General features: G+C 45.4%; 1 protein-coding gene across 5 annotated transcripts in view; it reads right to left on the bottom strand.

The window, feature by feature from the left end:
• Positions 1–1,079: 1,079 nt before the first annotated feature.
• trpc6b (transient receptor potential cation channel, subfamily C, member 6b) overlaps positions 1,080–16,313 on the bottom strand; it is a 52,777-nt gene continuing 37,543 nt past the window's right edge. Inside the window, exons 8-11 of one of the 5 annotated variants that reach the window (XM_045704167.2) lie at positions 7,157–7,375; positions 6,674–6,730; positions 6,440–6,515; positions 1,080–2,057 (exon numbers count right to left, since the gene is read on the bottom strand). In XM_045704167.2, the coding sequence (XP_045560123.2) occupies positions 1,906–2,057; positions 6,440–6,515; positions 6,674–6,730; positions 7,157–7,375 (504 nt within the window). In that variant the 3' untranslated portion in view covers positions 1,080–1,905. Of the gene's footprint in view, positions 2,058–6,439; positions 6,545–6,673; positions 6,731–7,046; positions 7,376–16,313 lie in introns of all 5 variants that reach the window. The other 4 variants (XM_082966078.1, XM_082966076.1, XM_045704168.2 and 1 more) reach the window with 4 other exon arrangements.

The following is a 16,313-nucleotide window of genomic DNA, read 5'->3' as shown; positions in this document are numbered from 1 at the left end:
CAAATGACTACCAAAATGACTACCAAATGACTACAAAATGATTACCCAAATGACTACCAAAATGACTACCAAAATGACTACCAAATGACTACCAAATGACTATCAAAATGACTAGCAAATGACTACCAAAATGACTACCAAATGACTACCAAAATGACTACCAAATGACTACCAAATGACTATCAAAATGACTACCAAAATGACTACCAAAAGGACTACAAAATGACTACCAAATGACTACCAAAATGACTACCAAATGACTACAAAATGATTACCCAAATGACTACCAAAATGACTACCAAAATGACTACCAAAATGACTACCAAATGACTACCAAAATGACTACCAAATGACTACAAAATGATTACCCAAATGACTACCAAAATGACCACCAAAATGACTACCAAAATGACTACCAAATGACTACCAAAATGACTACCAAATGACTACAAAATGATTACCCAAATGACTACCAAAATGACTACCAAAATGACTACCAAAATGACTACAAAATGACTACCAAATGACTACCAAATGACTACCAAATGACTACAAAATGACTACCAAAATGACTACCAAAATGACTACCAAAATGACTACCAAAATGACTACCAAAATGTACCATGATGTATGTTTCTAACTGTCTTCCTTTGTCCCTCCCCTAAAAAGTCCCGCCCCTACCCGAGAAAGGCCCTATCACACCTCTTGCATCTTCATCACCTTTCTAACCTCTGAGTCCACCGGTCCCTTACGTACTAGGTTCGCACTCCGACGCCCCCCAGCCTAATGGTCATTATAGCTGATTTTACTGGTGTTTCTTCATGTTCTATAGGACTCCTAGGCTTTATCCCTTTGTCTGAACAGATGTGTTATTAAGGCAGCTCTAACCCAGGGCAGGTCCTTTATCTGTTCTCCACGGTGTCTGTTCATTTACATACCTTTGTGAATTCAGTGAGAAAGTAATCCCATGTATTTCAGTTAGAATCTTTGCCAGTTTCTGGATATCAAGTCATATATATATATATATATATATATATACACATTTATAGATTGTTTTAAATGAATCCATATGGGTGGTGCTTTAGGTTCATTTCCCAAACCCAGGAGATGATGGAATAATCACTGAAACAGTCTGGAAGAAAAGCTGCATTTAGAATCCTGTCTGGACGTGTCACCAAGAGCCAATCCCGCAAAATCCTATTATGAGTTTCTGGATTACTCACCTAAAATAATTCATTCATTTGACCATTTAACAGTGGTGATAATATTGTTTCTGGAGTCTACTGGGACATTGGGTATATCTCTTATACACTGAGTGGGACAAAACATTAAGAACACCTTCCTAATATTGAGTTGCACCACCCCCTTTTGTCCTCAGAACAGTCTCAATTCATCAGGACACGGACTCTACAAGGTGTTGAAAGCGTTCCACAGGGATGCTGGCCCATGTTGACCCCAATGCTTCCCACAGTTGTGTCAAGTTGGCTGGATGTCCTTTGGGTGGTGGACCATTCTTGATACACACGGGAAACTGTTGAGTGTGAAAAACCCTGCAGCGTTGTAGTTCTTGACACAAACTGGTGCGCCTGGTACCTACTACCATACCCCGTTCAAAGGCACTTAAATATATTTGTCTTGCCCATTCATCCTCTGAATGGCACACAGACACAATCCATGTCTCAATTGTCTCGAGGCTTAAAAATCCTTCTTTAACCCGTCATCCTCCCCTTCATCTACACTGATTGAAGTGGATTTAACAAGTGACATCAATAAGGGATCATAGCTTTCACCTGAACTCAGTCTATGTGTCATGGAAATAGGTATAATGTTTGGCAGGTATCTTCTCTCCCAGTCTCCGGATCAGCTCACTCATCATAGATCCTAGATGATATAGGATACATACACCTATATCTGACCCTGATGCCTCTGCTGCTCTGCAGGTATCTTCTCTCCCAGTCTCCGGATCAGCTCAGCCAACTCCTCCATATTGTGGTTCTTCTGCTCCAGGAGTTCGTAGCGTAAACTACAGATGTCATGTTTAATCTCCTTCAGCTCTCCTGGGAGACAGAGAGGGGGGGGGGAAAGAGGTCTCAAATGAGGGGTACAGACTGCATTCATACATTTTTGGGGGATGTTGAATTTGTCCCTTAGTCAGCTGACAGATGATCTGCAATGAATTTATAGAATGGCTTTATCTGATGTGCCCTTGAAGAGAGAACTCAACCTGCAGCCCAAGATCTAGGCCCTCTGTTGCTTTATAAAACAGGTCATTTGGATCCTGGATGTTGATTGTCTACATCCAGCATCGTGCCTAAGAACAGCCCTCTGCCTATATTGGCCACGGTATTTAGCGCGCACCACCGCTAACTAGCTAGCCATTTCACATCGGTTACATACAGATTACAGTAAAACAACAATCCATATGTAGCCAATTCCACCTGCTGAGTATGATACAGGACTATTTCATTCACTGTGTTCTTTGCTGATTTGTTTATATGTTTGGCCCTCCTACTCTCCTCAGCCAATCAGCAGCTGCCCACTCGCCCCACCCTCTGTGCATGAGCTAATCATGCAACCTCTGATTGGCTAAGAACATCTAACATCTGGCTAGCCAGGCCCAATGCATGCTCTTCCATCACTATGGAACACTAGTCACGTCAATAATGTTTACATACTGCTTTACCCATTTCATATGTACATGCCTTCGGGAAAGTGTTCAGAACCCTTGACTTTTTCCACATTTTGTTACGTTACAGACTTATTCTAAAATGGATTAAATAAAAATAAATCCTCAGCAATCTACACACAATACACCATAATGAAGAAGTGACAGCTAATTTTTTAGAATTTTAGCAAATGTATTAAATATAAAACAACTGAAACAGTATTCAGACCCTTTGCTATGAGACTCAAAATTGAGCTCAGGTCCATCCTGTTTCCATTTATCATCCTTGAGATGTTTCTACAACTTGATTGGAGTTCACCTGTGGTAAATTCAATTGATTGGACATGATTTGGAAAGGCACACACCTGTCTATATAAGGTCCCACAGTTGACAGTGAATGTCAGAGCAAAAACCAATCTGAGGTTGAAGGAATTGTCCGTGGAGTTCCGAGACAGGATTGTGTCGAGGCACAAATCTGGGGAAGGGTAGTAAAACATTTCTGCAGCATTGAAGCTCCCCAAGAACACAGTGGCCTCCATCATTCTTAAATGGAAGAAGTTTGGAACCACCAAGACTCTTCCTAGAGCTGGCCGCCCGGCCAAACTGAGCAATCAGGGGAGAAGGGCCTTCGCCAGGGAGGTGACTGAGAACCAGATCGTCACTCTGACAGAGCTCCAGAGTTCCTCTGTGGAGATGGGAGAGCCTTCCAGAAGGACAGTCATTCCTGCAGCACTCCACAAATCAGGCCTTTGCAGTAAAGTAAAGTAGCCAGATGAAAGCCACTCCTCAGTAAAAGACACATGACAGCCCGCTTGGAGTTTGCCAAAAGGCACCTGAAGGACTCCCAGACGATGAGAAACAAGATTCTCTGGTCTGATGAAACCAAGAATGAACTCTTTGGCCTGAATGCCAAGCGTCACGTCTGGAGGAAACCTGGCACCATCTCTACGGTGAAGCATGGTGATGGCAGCATCATGCTGTGGGGATGTTTTTCAGCGGCAGGGACTGGGAGATTAGTCAGGATCGAAGGGAAAGATGAACGGAGAAAAGTACAGAGAGATCCTTGATGGAAACTTGCTCCAGAGCGCTCAGGACCTCAGACTGGGGGTGAAGGTTCACCTTCCAACAGGACAGTGACCCTAAGCACACAGCCAAGACAATGCAGGAGTGGCAAGTCTCTGAATGTCCTTGAGTGGCCCAGCCAGAGCCTGGACTTGAACCCGATCGAACATCTCTGGAGAGACCTGAAAATAGCTGTGCAGCGACGCTCCCCATCCAACCTGACAGAGCTTGAGAGGATCTGCAGAGAAGAATGGGAGAAACTCCCCAAATACAGGTGTGCCAAGCTTGTAGCTTCATACCCAATTAGAGTCGAGGCTGTAGTCGATGCCAAAGGTGCTTCAACAAAGTACTGAGTAAAGGGTCTGAATACTTATGTAAATGCTATATTTCTGTTTTTTATTTTTAATAAATTAGCAAACATTTCTCCAAACATTTCTATGCTTTGTCAGTATGGCATTTTATTGTATGTAGATTGATTGTAAGGTTCTGTATTTATTTTCTTAGTCAACCTGGCTGACTGACTGGCTGGCTGGCTGACTGGCTGACTGGCTGGCTGGCTGACTGGCTGACTGGCTGGCTGGCTGACTGGCTGACTGGCTGACTGGCTGGCTGGCTGACTGGCTGGCTAGCTGACTGGCTGGTTGGCTGGCTGGCTGACTGGCTGACTGGCCGGCTGGTCGGCTGACTGGCTGACTGGCTGGCTGGCTGACTGGCTGGCTAGCTGACTGGCTGACTGGCTGACTGGCTGGCTGGCTGGCTGACTGGCCGGCTGGTTGGCTGACTGGCTGGCTGGCTGGCTGGCTGACTGGCTGGCTAGCTGACTGGCTGACTGGCTGACTGGCTGGTTGGCTGACTGGCTGACTGGCTGACTGGCTGGCTAGCTGGCTGGCTGACTGGCTGACTGACTGGCTGGCTGACTGGCTGGTTGGCTGACTGGCTGGTTGGCTGGTTGGCTGACTGGCTGACTGCAGCCCTGGCCCACATTACTTAACGTACTGTAAGGTTCTGTATTTATTTTCTTAGTCAACCTTGTGTTCTGTTTCATTGTGTTCTTGAACGTAGCCCCGTCTTTCATTTGTGTTCATTGATTTCACCTGTTAGTTACTCACCTGGTCTCATCAAGGGGTCTGAATACTTTCCGAAGGTGAAATATATATATATATATATATATATATATAAATCCCTTTTTACATCTGCAGATGTCACAAAGTGCTAGACAGAAACTCAGCTTAAAACCCCCAAACAGCAAGCAATGTCTCCTGCCAGATCAGAGATCAGTCTATTTATCACTGTCACGACTTTGGCTATTGTAATTACTCTATTTCTGTTCCTGTTGCCTTTATTCATAGTATTACATGTTTATTTCCCTATGCTGCGTTTATTGTATTCACGACTCCTTTTTCTGCTGTATTACAGACCATTTCCATGATCATGACTCCTTGCAAAAAAAATGGGTCGTGGATGGATATTCCAGCATGACAATGACCCAAAACACACAGCCAAGGCAACAAAGGAGTGGCTTAAGAAGAAGCACATTAAGGTCCTGGAGTGGCCTAGCCAGTCTCCAGACCTTAATCCCATAGAAAATCTGTGGAGGGAGCTGAAGGTTCGAGTTGCCAAACGTCAGCCTCCAAACCTTAATGACTTGGAGAAGATCTGCAAAGAGGAGTGGGACAAAATCCCTCCTGAGATGTGTGCAAACCTGGTGGCCAACTACAAGAAACGTCTGACCTCTGTGATTGCCAACAAGGATTTTGCCACCAAGTACTAAGTCATGTTTTGCAGAGGGTTAAAATATGTATTTCCCTCATTAAATGCAAATCATTTTATAACATTTTTTACATGCGTTTTTCTGGATTTTTTTGTTGTTATTCTGTCTCTCACTGTTCAAATAAACCTACCATTAAAATTATAGACTGATCATTTCTTTGTTAGTGGGCAAACGTACAAAATCAGCAGGGGATCAAATACTTTTTTTCCCCCCTCACTGTAACTATTTGTGAGATTTGCCTTAAATCTCTCTGACCAGGAAAAGGTATTCAGTCTAACACCAGGTCCACTGCTGCATTATCAGAATGACGGCCCGTCTAACACCAGGTCCACTGCTGCATTATCAGAATGACGGCCCGTCTAACACCAGGTCCACTGCTGCATTATCAGAATGACGGCCCATCTAACACCAGGTCCACTGCTACATTATCAGAATGACGGCCCGTCTAACACCAGGTCCACTGCTGCATTATCAGAATGACGGCCCGTCTAACACCAGGTCCACTGCTGCATTATCAGAATGACGGCCGTCTAACACCAGGTCCACTGCTGCATTATCAGAATGACGGCCCGTCTAACACCAGGTCCACTGCTGCATTATCAGAATGACGGCCCGTCTAACACCAGGTCCACTGCTGCATTATCAGAATGACGGCCCGTCTAACACCAGGTCCACTGCTGTATTATCAGAATGACGGCCCGTCTAACACCAGGTCCACTGCTGCATTATCAGAATGACGGCCCGTCTAACACCAGGTCCACTGCTGCATTATCAGAATGACGGCCCGTCTAACACCAGGTCCACTGCTGCATTATCAGAATGACGGCCCGTCTAACACCAGGTCCACTGCTGCATTATCAGAATGACGGCCCATCTAACACCAGGTCCACTGCTGCATTATCAGATAGAAAACAGTCCAATAGAAAGGGTCTCCCTCACACCTTCATTCACTTCGTCACTGTCTTTATTGATCTGTGCTTTTATCACATATCTCTTGATGAGGCGTTTCATTATCTTCTGTGAAGTAGAAGAAAAAAAAGAGGAAAACAACATGATTATTGTAAAAGCTTGTATAAAGTATAAAAATGAGTAAAGTATGCTATGCCTTATGGTGATAAAAACCTATGGAACTAAACAGCGTGACGTGAAAATACTACTTCTATAGGTCTACTTACCTGGTGCCGACTTGGACAAGCCAGACCTCCAACAGTTGAATTCTTATGATGATCCAACTGCAGTTTCAGACACAATCAAACAATACTTCATTAATAATGTTAATAACGTGTAAATTCAACAATTTATCACAAAATAAATAACAAAGTAAAGCTGCACTTTTCCAACAGGACACTAGAGGGCACAGTACACAAAAAAAAGGGGTGGGTTTCCAATATTGATAATTACATTTAGTCCAGTACAACTTCTAATACGGGTGTAGGAAACCACAGTATAGAGCTAGGACATACATCTATCGTCTATAGGCTGGATGATTCTGGATGATTCTGACAGTGTATCCATGTAGATAACGTCATCCACAGGCTCAATTGCTATGAGAGAGAGAGAGAGAGAGAGAGAGAGAGAGAGAGAGAGAGAGAGAGAGAGAGAGAGAGGTGTGTGAGAGAGAGAGAGAGAGAGAGAGAGAGGTGTGTGAGAGTGAGCACGATTGTGAGGTTCACCTTATTGAGCTCTGTATCTTCATTGTGACAGCGCTTGTGTCTGTTGAGAGCCTTCAGAATGAGGTCTCTTAGCCCCAGCACCAGGGCAATGATGGACTTGGGACTGGGAACCAGGTTAAAGGGGACAGGTAATGTCCCACCTTCCTCAAAGTAGGAGAACCATAGCTTAGCCCGGGCAAACTTCCACTCTACATCAGCGTCATCCTGGGGAGAGGAGAGGAGAGGGGAGGTGGGGAGGAAATGGGAGGGGAGAAGGGGTGGGGGGAGGTAGGGAGGAGAGAAGGGGTGGGGGAGGTGGGGAGGAGAGAAGGGGTGGGGGGGGTGGGGAGGAGAAGGGAGGGGAGAGGAGACGAGGGGAGGGGAGAGGAGGGGAGGAGAAGGGAAGGTAGGGGTTAATGCAGAGAGCCTACAGTTATGATTATAGCTACTGTTCCCTGAAGGAGGGAGACAAAAAAAAAATCACACACCAAGCCACAACCCCGGGGGACGCAAGATGAAATGGCCCACGGCAGACTACCCAGAGTTCCAACCTGACTGGAAAACCTGCGGTACCCGGTGTTTGCTAGCTGCCTAACTACCCTCTCCTGCCCCAGTCGTAAGCACCCTGCGGCTTACACTGGGAACAATGACATCCAAGAGATAAAACCTCACAACAGTGTGTGGGGATGCCCAACTCACCTACCTCTCTTTAAACGAGGCCCAACTCACCTACCTCTCTTTAAACGAGGCCCAACTCACCTACGTCTCTTTAAACGAGGCCCAACTCACCTACCTCTCTTTAAACGAGGCCCAACTCACCTGTCTCTCTTTAAACGAGGCCCAACTCACCTACGTCTCTTTAAACGAGGCCCAACTCACCTACCTCTATTTAAACGAGGCCCAACTCACCTACCTCTCTTTAAACGAGGCCCAACTCACCTACCTCTCTTTAAACGAGGCCCAACTCACCTACCTCTCTTTAAACGAGGCCCAACTCACCTACCTCTCTTTAAACGAGGCCCAACTCACCTACGTCTCTTTAAACGAGGCCCAACTCACCTACCTCTCTTTAAACGAGGCCCAACTCACCTACCTCTCTTTAAACGAGGTCCAACTCACCTACCTCTCTTTAAACGAGGCCCAACTCACCTACCTCTCTTTAAACGAGGCCCAACTCACCTACCTCTCTTTAAACGAGGCCCAACTCACCTACCTCTCTTTAAACGAGGCCCAACTCACCTACCTCTCTTTAAACGAGGCCCAACTCACCTACGTCTCTTTAAACGAGGCCCAACTCACCTACCTCTCTTTAAACGAGGCCCAACTCACCTACCTCTCTTTAAACGAGGCCCAACTCACCTACCTCTCTTTAAACGAGGCCCAACTCACCTGCCTCTCTTTAAACGAGGCCCAACTCACCTGCCTTTCTTTAAACGAGGCCCAACTCACCTACCTCTCTTTAAACGAGGCCCAACTCACCTACCTCTCTTTAAACGAGGCCCAAGAAGCCGCCAAATCTCTAGTGGTGTGTGCACAATACCGTTAGGTAATTCCTGCCTTCTGCTGTCATATGTCAGATAAATAGCCTCCACAATCCAGTAGGAGAGACGCTGCTTACAAAACACTCCACCACAAGCTAGATTAGCAAAACAGACCAAAATTTGGTCACATAAACGGACACCCCTGGTCCGCTCATTTTACATGCTAAAGCTCGTACCGGACACAGGGCATGTAACCTCCGCTGCTACTCAGAAGCAAACGGAGGAGGTGAATAGGGAAAAAGCGGAAAAGCTAGAGACTGTAGGACATAGTTATGACCTTAAGGGGCGAAGGCCGCATTAGGAGGCAATGTCGTCTTAGAGTCGCCAAGGGTGAACTTCAAACAAGTAAGGGTGAATGGATAACGCGTGGAGATCCCCAAATCGTTGAGCCGAGGCCAAAGATCCACAGACTCCATTGGTCCAAAAGGGGCCTCACACAGCACATCCAAAGCCAAATCCCAAGTGGGCTAGGAACCGGCCTGATACGGCACACTCCTTTTAATAACCGCACCTCCAGGGGATGTGGCACCATCAATTCCCACATGACACGCTGAAATAGCTCCCATATACACCTTCAGAGAATGAACCCCGCTTGAAAAGCACCTTTAGGAACATTAAAATGTCCACCAGAGAAAAGGAGCAAGTCCTTTATTTTGGCACCAAAGCTTCAACACCTGCCTCTTATATCCATACAACCCTCTAGTTGAGGGTGCCCTTGCAGACTGTTTAGTAGCAATAACGTTCAGAGGTAAACCCCCTTGCCATCAGATTGGATCTTTCAGGGCCCACTGATCTCCGGCCAAGGTTGCGAGAGTTGCGTTGCCACGGCTCCTAAAAGGTGAATGATCTCCACGAACCAAGGTCGTTTGGGGCCAACAGGGAGCCACAAGGATCAATGACAACTCGTCTCTGACGCACCCTCTCCAGCGTGGAATTAATCAGGTCTGAGGCCACTGGTTCACGAGAGCATCCGTTCCCAACAGAGATCACATACGGAGAATTTGTCGGACATTTCCCATATCTGGGAAACCACCCAGGGGTGCAGCCGCCTCCTCCCCCCCCGGATTACATATCTGCACCGTGTTGAGGCGCCCGGGGAGATACGTCACCCGGAGCGAGGAAAAGGGTGTACTGCTCCACAGCAGTAGGGAGCGAGCCAAGGACAAAAGGAGGTGAGACCATACCCCTCCCTGTCTGTTGATATAGAAGCCATCAACCCCAATAGATCTAGTCACTGGCGAAAAACGCAATCCAGATGAAACTGGGCCAAGCAAAGCCGAGAAACCGGTCTCCCTCTGCGGGGACAAGAATTCTCGACTGAGTCTAACTTGAGACCCAGAAGCAGAATGCGCTGAGATGGAGTCAAACAGCTGCAGACACTGAACATGGGAAACCAGCAGAGAGGTGTGCAACGCCACCAACTCCCTCGACTCCGCTACCACTTGCCTATCGTCCAGGTAGTCCAATATCCGCATAGGTGCCAAATCCGGCTCCACAACTTTGGTGAAAGTATGAGGGAAAGCTTGAAAGGGAGGACCAAAAACTCGTAGGCGAGAGCCTTGAAACGGAACCTCAGCAACTTCCTGTGAGGGGCATATTTGTTCACATTAACCTGTTAGGGCTAGGGGGCAGTATTTGCATGGCTGGATAAAAAAATGTACCCGATTTAATCTGGTTACTAATCCTACCCAGTAACTAGAATATGCATATACTTATTATATATGGATAGAAAACACTCTAAAGTTTCTAAAACTGTTTGAATGGTGTCTGTGAGTATAACAGAACTCATTTGGCAGGCAAAACCCTGAGACATTTTCTGACAGGAAGTGGATACCTGATGTGTTGTATTACCTTTAAACCTATGCCATTGAAAAACACAGGGGCTGAGGAATATTTTGGCACTTCCTATTGCTTCCACTAGATGTCACCAGCCTTTACAAAGTGTTTTGAGTCTTCTGGAGGGAGATCTGACCGAACAAGAGCCATGGAACGATGATGGCCCATTAGACACCTGGCGTGCGAGTTCATGTTGGGTACCCTCGTTCCAATACGTTATAAAAGAGAATGCATTCGTCCACCTTGAATATTATTCATGTTCTGGTTAAAAAAGGCCCTAATGATTTATGCTATACAACGTTTGACATGTTTGAACGAACGGAAATATATTTTTTCTTCTCGTTCATGAAGTGAAGTCCGGCGGGCTTAGATCATGTGCTAACAAGACGGAGATTTTTGGACATAAATGATGAGCTTTTTTGAACAAAACTACATTCGTTATGGACCTGTGATACCTGGAAGTGACATCTGATGAAGAGAATCAAAGGTAATGGATTATTTACATAGTATTTTCGATTTTAGATCTCCCCAACATGACGGCTTGTCTGTATCGCAACGCGTATTTTTCCTAGGCGCAGTGCTCAGATTATTGCAAAGTGTGATTTCCCAGTAAGGTTATTTTTAAATCTGGCAAGTTGATTGCGTTCAAGAGATGTAAATCTATAATTCTTTAAATGACAATATAATATTTTACCAATGTTTTCTAATTTTAATTATTTAATTTGTGTTGCTGACTTGACTGACGGTTATTGGAGGGAAACGATTTCCTCAACATCAATGCCATAGTAAAACGCTGTTTTTGGATATAAATATGAACTTGATAGAACTAAAAATGCATGCATTGTCTAACATAATGTCCTAGGAGTGTCATCTGATGGAGATTGTAAAAGGTTAGTGCATCATTTTAGCTGGTTTTATGGTTTTGGTGACCCTGTCTTTGAATTGACAAAACATTACACACAACTCTTGTAAATGTACTGTCCTAACATACTCTAAATTTATGCTTTCGCCGTAAAACCTTTTTGAAATCGTAAAACGTGGTTAGATTAAGGAGATGTTTATCTTTCAAAGGGTGTAAAATAGTTGTATGTTTGAAAAATTTGAATTTTGACATTTATTTGGATTCAAATTTGCCGCTCTTGAAATGCACCTGCTGTTGATGGAGTGCACCACGGGTGGGACGCTTGCGTCCCACCTAGCCCATAGAGGTTAAAGTATGCATCCTTCAGGTTGTTGGAAGTGAACCAATCGCCTGGGTGCACTGACTGTAACAACCGGCTGTTCGTGAGCATTCTGAATTTGTAGATCCTGAGGTGTTCAGGGCACACAGGTCAAAAATTGGAATCAAAGTCCTGCCCCTTTTGAGAACTAAGAAATATCGGCTGAACCAGCTGTCCTGGGCCTCTCACATAGGAACCATTCTGATCACCTGCTTCTAGAGAAGGAAAGAAATCTCCCTCATAACGAGAACAGTCGACCTAATGACGCTATAAAAACATGGGGGACGCACAAGCAATTGTAGCCTGTACGCCAATGTCACTGTTTGCAAAATCCAGGGCGACAAAAACAATGTGTCATGACGTTGCCCTCTTTGGACACAGCGAGCACCATCCCCCTACCTCTGTACCATCTCTCTCTGTCACCTACACCCAGGCTGCTGTGGTCAGAGAGGTTGTAAATTCCTGGAGGAGATTATCTCCTCATGGCCACAGTATACAGAGAGAGTGAGTTTTCATAGAGAGAACAAAGGAATTTCTTCCACCTCACAGAACTGGAGGTCCGAACAGTATTTATGTTCTGGAGAAGGTATAAATGATCAGTAAAGAATCCAGCTACGAACTGGTCCGTTTGGTACAATTTTGTGAAACTCATGAGAGACAATACAGCCACATTACCATAACCCTGTTTATACAAGAGTCTCAAGTATGAGGCTTACATCTAATTGTTGTACAAAATGAATGAGTAAAGATGAAACTATTTGTGAAATGATGTGATGCTATGTAATGATGTTAATGTGAGAGAATTGTATTTCTGTTTAAAGTTTCACTAAGTCATTGGCACGCCCCCCAGGGGCACAGACAGGACCCGGCATCATGGGACAGCCCTTTTCTATGTTCCGTATAAAAACCCCACATGGGTTTTCCCACTCCAGACCGAGCTTACCTCAATTACGAGAGGGCTAAGGGTTGAGACGAGACCAGCTTACCTCGATTTCCACGAGATGGCTAAGGTTTGGGACCAGACCATAAAACCTGAGTATAAGCTAAGGTTGTAATGCTTGTTGAAACTAAGACTATCGATACCGACAGAACAAGAACAAATCTTTGATACTAATTACTAGTCTGCAGCTAGGAATTCGGTATCATTGAACGCGAAGACCGACAACCGCCGAAACAGCTATTCTATAAAGACATGAATGAATGTCACTGTGAACTATCCATTCTAACCACGAGAGAGAGAGAGAGAGAGCGAGGGCAGACAAACTCTCCAACAGAAACTAACTTTCCAACAGATATCAGGACGACACACTGAGCGTAGATATATATATTGATTGCAATTATTCCCGAATGAGTGAGCATTCATATGCAAAGGATTAGCATTTCAATTTTTATAATTATCAACTGTGTGTTTTCTTATCTCAGTCGACCCCCACTTCCCTTTTTGTCTAACAAGCCGCCATGCCGGTTTATCCCACTAGGACACATATGGATGACTCATAGTGAAGACTGGGTTCGTGCAGATAACCAATCATTTACGACGTTTGGAATGAGACTAACGTGAGGTAAAGAATAATTCATTAATTAGAAGACTAATTGATCAGATATTAAAATATCTGAAAGTTATATTAGGAAAATTCTAACTTTGTAATCTGAATATTTTCCTTGGTGCCCCGACTTCCTAGTTAATTACAGTTACATGATTAATCAGTTTAATCGCGTAATAATAATTACAGAGAGTTATTTGATAAATAAGTCTTCAGTTTTAACGATGCGAAAGACACGACAAATGTATCTTAACACTGTGGGGTAGAAACAATGTGTTTGAGTCTACTCTGATGTACCCCTGCCACTTTGGTGGTACTGTTGTCACGGCAAATTAATTTGTGCCTCACTTTTATCCCCTGTGGAAGGAGGTGCTTCCAGTGGAAGGCGGTGCTTCCAGTGAGGCACCGTGTCCATTGGCCCTGTCAAGCGTGATTCTAATGTTCTTCAGTAGAGGGCGCTAGCACAAACGCCACACAGCTGTGTTGCAGTGAGTTGACCAACTGAAAGGGAACTGAGTATATAGAAACAATCATCAACTCTAAAACAACAATAATCAGTTATATAACATAATTCCAAGCTTCTGGCTTTCAGAAATAACCATTTCCCCTTTTACATCCATAATAATTGTCCAGAGGTAAATACTAAAAGCATTGAGTGGGAGAGCCATAACAACCTGATTGAAATGGATGGTTATGATAGCCAATGTTTGCATCCCAAATGACACCTTCTTCCCTATATAGTACACTACATTTGAGCCGGGTCCATATGGCTCTGGTCTAAAGAAGGACACTTTATAGAGAACAGGGTGCCATTTGGTACACGCCCAATACCAGATCCAAACATCCTAATGTGACCCAACGGTGGAGAAGCTGCGGCCTCTAAACTGGATGAGAGAGGATTTCATTTCCTCTTCCAACCCTGTAAGTAGCTGCAATTACCATCGCAACAGACAATAATTCACTGAATTCATTTTTACTCAGAAGACAGTATGAAACTAAATCATTCTAAAATGACCTTATCTATGTGGCTCAAAGCATTTGTAATTACCCAGAAATAGTTGGTGTGCATCACAAATGCTACCCTATAGACCAGAGCCCTATGAACCCTGAAATGTAGTGCACCATAAGGAGAATAGGGTACCATTTGGAACGAGGCCTTACCACGCCTCTCATTAACCCACAGCCTCATTTGGAACGAGACCTTGCAACGCCTCTCATTAACCCACAGCCTCATTTGGAACGAGACCTTGCCACGCCCCTCATTAACCCACAGCCTCATTTGGAACGAGACCTTGCCACGCCCCTCATTAACCCACAGCCTCATTTGGAACGAGGCCTTGCAACGCCTCTCATTAACCCACAGCCTCATTTGGAACGAGACCTTGCCACGCCCCTCATTAACCCACAGCCTCATTTGGAACGAGGCCTTGCCACGCCCCTCATTAACCCACAGCCTCATTTGGAACGAGGCCTTGCAACGCCTCTCATTAACCCACAGCCTCATTTGGAACGAGACCTTGCCACGCCCCTCATTAACCCACAGCCTCATTTGGAACGAGGCCTTGCCACGCCCCTCATTAACCCACAGCCTCATTTGGAACGAGGCCTTGCAACGCCTCTCATTAACCCACAGCCTCATTTGGAACGAGACCTTGCCACGCCCCTCATTAACCCACAGCCTCATTTGGAACGAGGCCTTGCAACGCCTCTCATTAACCCACAGCCTCATTTGGAACGAGACCTTGCCACGCCCCTCATTAACCCACAGCCTCATTTGGAACGAGGCCTTGCCACGCCCCTCATTAACCCACAGCCTCATTTGGAACGAGGCCTTGCAACGCCTCTCATTAACCCACAGCCTCATTTGGAACGAGACCTTGCCACGCCCCTCATTAACCCACAGCCTCATTTGGAACGAGGCCTTGCCACGCCTCTCATTAACCCACAGCCTCATTTGGAACGAGGCCTTGCCACGCCCCTCATTAACCCACAGCCTCATTTGGAACGAGGCCTTGCAACGCCTCTCATTAACCCACAGCCTCATTTGGAACGAGGCCTTGCAACGCCTCTCATTAACCCACAGCCTCATTTGGAACGAGACCTTGCAACGCCTCTCATTAACCCACAGCCTCATTTGGAACGAGACCTTGCCACGCCCCTCATTAACCCACAGCCTCATTTGGAACGAGGCCTTGCAACGCCTCTCATTAACCCACAGCCTCATTTGGAACGAGGCCTTGCAACGCCTCTCATTAACCCACAGCCTCATTTGGAACGAGACCTTGCCACGCCCCTCATTAACCCACAGCCTCATTTGGAACGAGGCCTTGCCACGCCCCTCATTAACCCACAGCCTCATTTGGAACGAGGCCTTGCAACGCCTCTCATTAACCCACAGCCTCATTTGGAACGAGGCCTTGCAACGCCTCTCATTAACCCACAGCCTCATTTGGAACGAGACCTTGCAACGCCTCTCATTAACCCACAGCCTCCACAGAATCAGACACCATATAGTAGATTAGATGGAAGCTGCAGTGCTGTATTCTGGTGCTTACATGTTATCTGATGGGAGATGAATTAACAACAGCCAAGCATGCAATTGTAGCCTACAACAATACATCTACAAAATGGTGGCTTCACAATGGAGCCATATTGATTAAAGCAGCATACAGAAGATGTTAAATAACTGTGTCTATTTCGTATACCATTATTGTGTGGAATGTAGATTTGCATGTTCTAATAGTAAATAATATCAAGCTCCCTGTGGCTCAGTTGGTAGAGCATGGTGTTTGCAACGCCAGGGTTGTGGCTTCTATTCCCATGGGGGGCCAGTACGGGGGATTTTTTTTTAATGCATTCACTACTGTAAGTCGCTCTGGATAAGAGCGTTTGCTAAATGACTAAAATGTAAAAGTAATGTCCTCCGAAACACAGTGGCTCATAGGAGCAGGAGCCTATCAGGATACAGCTTGATGTACCAGTACACCCCCTGGACAGGACACTAGTCTATCTCCTGTTTCTG

The sequence above is a fragment of the Salmo salar genome, chromosome 20, assembly GCF_965601325.2.
Source record: "Salmo salar chromosome 20, fSalSal1, whole genome shotgun sequence".
NCBI lineage: Eukaryota > Metazoa > Chordata > Actinopteri > Salmoniformes > Salmonidae > Salmo > Salmo salar.
This window is presented reverse-complemented; position numbering and strand designations above follow the sequence as displayed.